This window comes from Micrasema longulum, unplaced genomic scaffold (genome assembly GCF_059751315.1).
Source record: "Micrasema longulum isolate JH-2025_06_02 unplaced genomic scaffold, ASM5975131v1 h1tg000076l, whole genome shotgun sequence".
Lineage (NCBI taxonomy): Eukaryota > Metazoa > Arthropoda > Insecta > Trichoptera > Brachycentridae > Micrasema > Micrasema longulum.
In genome coordinates this window covers 1,495,024-1,502,952 of record NW_028277283.1, presented here as the reverse complement: position 1 = coordinate 1,502,952, position 7,929 = coordinate 1,495,024, and the positions used below count along the sequence as shown (strand labels likewise).

The window sequence follows — 7,929 nt, the reverse complement described above, 5'->3', positions numbered from 1 at the left end:
TTGATTGGTTGGAAGAAATCGCCATTTGGCAATAAGCCCGCCAATGTACAAATAACGTTATGTACAAAAAGTTAAATAAATAACTAAATATCCGATCTCCAGACAGCCTTCATACTTTTAAATGTGACGCCTGCTACTCCTAACCGCACTCCCAGTTCTTTTTGATAGCTGCTATTTTCTGTAACATATACTCCTAGGTATTTGAAACTGTGCTATACTTTCACATAAAATATATATTTTTAAATGGCCCACACTCAGACGTCAAAGCCTTTGTGGACTTTTTTACCAAATTGCGTTCAAGTACCAACTGTAATTTAAAAACTGAATTTCTTATAACATTTATTATTTGTTAATAATATTGTGATGTTTTATGACAGTTACAATAAATTCTAATTTGTAAAAATAAACTAATTGAAAAAAAAACCATTGGAAAAGATTGCTAACTAGAAAAACTCATTTGGCATATGAACGGCCGCAAAAGTTAATAATTAAAGACATGTGAAAAATATCGTAAGTTTAGAAAAATGTGAATTTGTGAACATTTTACGCACTGTGTAACATTCATCATTTTGCCTTTCTGTATATTCCATGTGTATTAAATCTTCCGTCCGCTGACTTTTGCGAAGTAAAAGAGCCAGCATCCTCACGTGCACGCGTTAGCTACTAAAAGCGTGTGTCTTATCAGTACGCTGGTATTATATTTTTGTGCAACTACTATGGTGAAGAAGAACAGTAGGATTCGCACGCTAGTGTAATAAGTGTCTTGATGAAGAGACGGGTATGTCACGAAACCATTAGACATAGGAAAGTCGATAAGTGGTTATATACTGTTCGTATTCCCAGAAGTACACTGTGGTATGTCTAAATTGGCAATTTTGCTGGGAGCAAAAACCAACTTTTTAAAATTTATGAATGCTTGTAACTTAATGTTTATTGAAATTATAATGACCAGCAATAACACTGCGGCATCATAACTACTGCAGAGTTCTTCTCGATATTTTACTTAATTGATTTCGAAGAATACTAAAATTTGTGGTATATATCGCTCAAAAAAAATCCCAGAGATACGTAAGTGTTCCCCTAAGTGAAAAAAAAGCGGTTAAACTGCATTCAAAACAGCCAAATTTAGTCTTACGACGGTGTTCTTCTCGGGGTGACGAAAATTTAATGAATAAATATACCCATCCGTAGAAGTGGAGCAATACACATTTTTGACGCGTTAAGCTTCGCTTTAGGGCCTCAATAATAAACGTTATCTTCATCTGTACATATCGAGACGGTGTACTTTGTTCTACCTACTTGTCATCACAACATCACATGATCGAAAAAAAACAATGAATGACCGCAAAACATTAGGCCGCGTTCCTTACGTAATTAGCGTTTAAAATAGTTCTCATTTACATTTAAAATAGGCTTCTGTGATAAAAAGTGCCCACTTCAAAGCGATTATAAACTCCAATAAATCCCAATTCAAGCAAAAATGCTCGCTTGAACATGATTTTTATATGACTTTTGACACTTACCAATACGGTATGCTTAACGATCGTCTGTATTTCTCTACTGAGCGATTACAATGCCGGCTATTTTAACGTCTCGATACGTACACTCGTAAACATAGTAAAACAGGCGGAAACAATATAATAACTAAATTTATTTTTCACAGTGGCAACATTTTACGGCTAAATGCTCTTGTCTGTTAATAGGGCAGCATCTAGCCAGTCTAGCCACTGCATCTAGCCACTCGTTTTCAAAAATGACAGTAATGTCAAATTTGACATCGATTTCAAAATGTACTTATTTCTCTCTTATATTTTTAATAGGCTTTTAAGAAAAAGGTGCCGACCTTAGAACGATCAAAAATGTAAATAAATCGTAATCGAAGGAAAAATTGCTCGGTGAAACAAAATTTTTCTCACTTTTATTGCGAAGATAAACGTATCGAGGGGTTCTAGACCCGTCGGTACAAACCGATATACTTACATCAAAACTTGATGGTGGGGAATCGGTAGTGTATCTTCGTAATCGGTCGGGAGAATTTTATCTTCAACTATGACGTTATGCTGAAGCTATGTCATTTCAGTGCGTAGATATGTGTACCGTGACGTACGCTTCCCCTTGTTTCATATCGATGTACCTACCCAAAACTTGAAGGTGGGGGTTGGTAGTGTATCTTCTTAATCGCTCGAGAGAATTTATCTTCAACTGTACCATCATGGTGATGGTATGACGTCCTTTTCTAACTATCATAATCGGGGCCAGCTTCGGGTAAAATCCTCCGTTCCGACCACTCCGACTCTCCGCTCCTGCTCCCCTCCAACTCTCTGCTTTTTTGAAGATAATAAAAGCCCCCTGTATAAACCTTACGAATTCTTACGGTCATTCGCTTTGTCCTTTATCTATGTATTACTCTAGATTACAAATATACTATGTACTAATAATAATATTGGTCTTTCAAAACATTTATTCTAATTCCGGTTTAACAATAGACTTCGCAATAATTATTATATTACATTCTGCGGGAGTCTCCGCGCCTAGAAATTGGCAACAGATTTTAACTCGAAAATGTGAAAAAATTTGACATGTATTTTACATCGGAAACAGTTACAGATGTTTTTGTTTTTCTGACAGCGATATATTGTTATTTAATCTACATAAGTATGTTATTGACAATTTGGTTTCACTTAATAAGAGAAAGTAACGTATAACTATACCACTGTACCACTGTATGGAGAGCAGATTATGAACGGCATTGAAAACGAGTTAAGAGATTGATACCAATTAATTTAATTTAATCTATATTGTGTACCTACTTACGATTTCAACAAAATAGAGAACGCGTACTTAGCACATTTAAGATAAAATAAAATAATACTCAAATAACGCACTATTGAATGAGGAACTTCAGCCCTACGGGAAATTGGATACAAAAAATGTTTTCATGCGCGCCGTAAAAAAATAAAGATGCGAATACGCCCCTAAAACACAGTCTTGCGGATGAAATCATAATATTGAATAAAAAATCATGTTTATTCAATAACTATGTTCCTACCTAATTAATTGTGTGTTCTTTTAATAGAAATAATTCAGAAAAAATAATTAAAATAAATAACATTTAAAAAATACGTTTCCCATTACATAAAAGAAAAAAAAAACACTATTGTGTACATTAATGGAGAGTAATGTCTTTCAATAATGTTTTTAGAAATTCATTTTTAGTGAATATATCTTAAATTACAAATAAACTCACAAAAATGTGGTGATTTGAAATAAAATGCCATTTAAAAATAAATCGTGAATTTATTTTTTTCTAGCTCTTGTTTAAATATTTTTGATTTTTGACTGCATTATTTGTTAATTTTATTCATTTCAAATAAAAATATTTCCCTGTGATTGTTTAACGACGTTGTCCTGTTGTTGTTTTTAATCATTAAAGAATTGAAATATTTCCAATTGTTCTAGGTTAAATTATTAATGATCATACTATACGATTTTTACGTTTTCATATGCAGAAACTGAGCATTGGATCCAGTCTAGAACTAATTTAGGTATATTTCATGTAGTGTAGCTTCTTTTCAGTATGTACCTGTCGCTTACAAGGTGATGATACTAAGCGCGTGCTTTAGGAAAGCGGACGAATGGCGTTGGCGCCCGAGGGCCGAGCCGCCGGCGCTGCGCCTCTCGGGAGGCTGCGGCGACACTGCTGGCCGGCGGCTGCGCGCACCGCGCTCGCTATCTGCTATCTCCGGGAGGTGGTCGAGACCCGACCGGACCAGCCCGCGCTCTCGGTCTAGGGGCATATCGGACAGTCTCTTTTTGACAGCTGGCTCCGAAGGCGGAGATATCTGTCGAGTTCTCTCGTAGACGTCGCGTCGGTTACGCTCGGTCGCGCCTTGCCAATTTTCCACTCTTTTATTTTCCGAAGCTCGCGGCTACCGACCGCGCGGCCCGTTAGCTCCGAGCCGCCAGTGATTCACTTTTGTTTTCTACACACCATGTAAGCGCACTCGAATCGTCGAATTATTCAGTTATGTCGGTTCGCATGGTCTAAGCTCGATAAGTGCCGGATTCAGCCGAGTCGATTGGCCGTGAAAATCGAAATTTTTGCGGGAAAATGTAAAACTTTTCGCATCATGGTTACGCAAGAGAAATAACGTAGAATAAAATGTATTCATTTCGCAAAAGTACGTGAAATATTAGTTAACATTGTTGAATGAAGTTTTGTGCCATTGAACTCCAGTGTAGTTGGATTTTCTCACTGTATTTTCAAGATGCGAGTTTTCATGTAAGTACATACACAAGTTCTTAATTCCCGGCTGAAAGTTTGTTTAAACACAACTTCTTTAAGTTGGATTTGACCACGAAATAGTTTTGTAATAATAAAAGTGAAAACCGTAGTTCAATTTCAACAAAGTACACGTGTTACGCATAAGTGTGTTGTGTTGTGATGACTGCAAGGGTAATAATTAAAATACTTACGATTGATAATTACAATAAAAATAGCCAACCAATATGTTCGCCTGTTGCGTTGAATCGACCTTCTGCAATATTGTATAGCACTATTCAAACTTCGAAGTAGATAAATACAATTATATTTCGCAAAACATTTGGTAACCTTATTTGCGTCAAATTGTGTTCGGAATTGCAAACATGTTCTACGAAAATAGAACTGACCAAACCGAAACATTTCTAAAATCATAAATTATGTGCACATTTTGAAATTATACAATAATTTTGTACAAAAGTTAAAATTATTTTAATTTTAATAAAACAGACGTAGAAATGAGTGAACGAAAAGGCAATGACTAGGAAAATTGCAAAAGAAAGTTATGTTAAATTTACAACTGCCTATAAATTTGTAAGTACTTGTAATGTGCCGGTGACCAAGTCAAGCATTGAGTTTCTCATTTCTCCTTTAAGAAATTCAAGGCGTTTTTACTACATAATGATATTGTTTATTTAAAATTTTCCACAAAAGAACTGTTTTCAAATTTGTTATTATTGAAAAGTAATAATATTGATGAACCAGCCCTCGACTTATAGAAATATTGTATTGAGTTACGGTAGCTTACCTACTTTCTTCAAATGAGGAAAAAATTGTAAATTAACGGAATAGATAGTATTTTTGATCAGGCAGTTTTAAAATTTAGTATGCAAATGAGGTTTTTTTTATTTATTTTTTAATATTTATAATGTCAATGCGAATTTTAAAAGGAAAGACAACTACACAACGGATTGATTTTGTTTAACTAAATATAATCGACAAAATCGACGTTTCGTTGTTCCGTTTTCCGCAACTCAAAACTAAACCGATTTTGTTGTTTTTTTTTTTAGAAAGAGTATCAAAAAAAAATGTTCTGTGTCAGCAATTATTATTTTTTTCATATAACAGTTATCATATTTGAATGCCACCCGTAGACGGCAGATAAAACTTGGCGCTTTTAAGGGTTTTCGGATGGCCCTAGTTCCCATAATAAACAATTTTTCAAAAAAACAAAGCGATAGACACGCCAGTAGTAAATATCTATAATATGGAAAAAAACATTACTCTAGTGCCATACTTCAGGAAAGAATACGTTTGTTTGAACGGGAATACGTTCGTGAGTAGAAAAGTCAGACCGCGTTTATCATTAAAGAGCCTTTATTGATTTATTTATACACGGCACGCAGTGCTTTTTACCTTACAAATATACATATTTAAAAGAATATGAACACTTCAATACAATATATATGTGAAAAACATAAAAATCAAATTAAAAAGTATTATGTTACATAAATGCTATAATACAGTAGTTTCGTATAAATAACGTATTTAGATATTAAAAAGAATCAAATAATGTGTGCAGATAAAATTTTAAAAAGAAAATATTTTTTTTTTCTTTAAGAGGTACAAAATATAAGTATATTATATACAATAAAATTATTTTGTCTCAAAAAAAATAAAAAAATAGTAATAGTAATAACAATTAAAGTAATTAAAAAAAAGCATACACGTAAATATTGTACACAATAGTACCCATACAAAAGTCAACATAGAAAGCAACTATAATCTAAAAAATGTACAATACCGTTTACCATCTTTAAAATGATTAAACGAGTTGATTTACATAAACAATTTATTTAATTTTTAAAATTTTTATTCCAGTAAAATGGCTATAAAGTGCAGAGCCAATTCTACCATATGAACATATAAACATGAATATAATATAAATATAAACAAAAATATAACAATAAACATAAATATAACAATAAACATAAATATAAAATAAAATTTTATATTGCAGCACTTATGGTGGTCTTAACATATCGCGCCATCGCTTGAACAACGGTGATTGGATCCACTCTGCAGTGGCTTGGAGAATTTCGTTATTAGATTTTTTTTAGGCGTTCCCATAGGCTCCAGGCTCTTTGGCGAAGCAGGGCAGCGAAGGTGTTTATTCGTCCAGCTGTAAACATTTCAGAGGCACTGCAGTACCTAGGCAATCCGAATAATTGTCGGTATGAGTTGTTATACGTGATCATTAATTTCTATATTATAATTTCCTATACTTAATGTGAAAAATATCAGCTATTATTATTGATGCGGTATTCATCTGACTGAAATTCACTCACTAGGCATCATCAGATTTTTTCCGTAAGGAGTTGTAATGACCAACATTATTACAACACAGCTTACAAATAGCTTAATTTTCCTTTTTTTAATAATAAAGAGAAATACTTGGAGTTCTTATTATTTACTCAAATATTTAAATTTTCAGACCATCTCCTGAAAGTCGTAAATAACTTGTGCTGGAAAAATGGCAATCGAGTTGTGATAGAATGGGATTTGAACCTCGGACCTTTGGCCCGTGAGTCCACAATGCTACCATGGGACCACAACCCGGTCCCTTCCTTTTTCTTTTTATCCCACCCCTTTCCCTCGTACTATTCCTTCCATGCAGTGCTTTTTTTTTGATAACTTATAATTTATACATATTTAAAGCATGTTATTTTTTAGTATCATATCTGTAAACATTTAAAATCGGGTTCACGAATTTTTTTTATACTTGTCTAAAATACGAGTATATACATTACGTTGTTTTTCTTAGTAAAATGAAACAAAAATAAAACCTAGTTTTTGGCATTAAATGACAGGTCGTAAGCCCGTCGGCTGGTTTAAATTATCCTTTTACACACTGCGTAACATTTAACATTCTTCCAGTTTGTTAAACTCACTAGATGATAAAATATAGTAGCTTTTTATGAACATTTTAACGTGGGTACCTTAAATATTGTTGATAAATAAAATAATTTACGAGGGTTGGGAAACAAATATGCTTTAAGCATTTTGACGTAGGTACCTTAAATATTGTTGATAAATAGCATAACTAACAAGGGTTGGGAAAAATATATACGATAAACATTTGGACGAAGGTACCTTAAATATTGTTGATAAAAAAGATAATTAACGAGGGTTGGGAAACATATCGGTAGTCAGATGGCAGAAGGGACCATCTATATTTTTGTCTATCTTTAAGTTTTCAAAAGTTTTAATTAATATTTCAGTAAATACACGCATTAAAAAAAATGAAAAATCAGCGTCATTTAGAATGGTAATTAATTATTGAAAAGCAACACTAAAATATTTTAGTCTGTGGATTAAAGTCTTGAAATTGAGACGTATTTCAGCTCTCCTGAACATTTTTGAAAATTACAGATGATCCCTTCTGCCATCTGACTACCGAAATGAACTTTAAACATTTAGATGAAGATACCTTAAATATTGTTGATAAATAACGTAATTAGCAAGGGTTGGGAAAAATATATAAGATATTTATTTGGACGTAGGTACCTTAAACATTGTTATAAATAACATTATTAACAAGAGTTGGGAAACAATAATATATTTCAAACATTTGGACGTAGATACCTTAAATAATGTTGATAAATAAC

At 33.1% G+C, this 7,929-nt stretch overlaps 1 protein-coding gene across 1 annotated transcript in view; it reads left to right on the top strand.

Moving 5' to 3' along the window:
* The first annotated feature begins 3,722 nt into the window (after window positions 1-3,722).
* LOC148284931 (uncharacterized) overlaps window positions 3,723-7,929 on the top strand; it is a 180,767-nt gene continuing 176,560 nt past the window's right edge. The window contains exon 1 of the mRNA XM_088233059.1: window positions 3,723-4,282. Within this exon, the coding sequence (XP_088089185.1) occupies window positions 4,269-4,282 (14 nt within the window). The 5' untranslated portion in view covers window positions 3,723-4,268. The remainder of the gene's footprint in view (window positions 4,283-7,929) is intronic.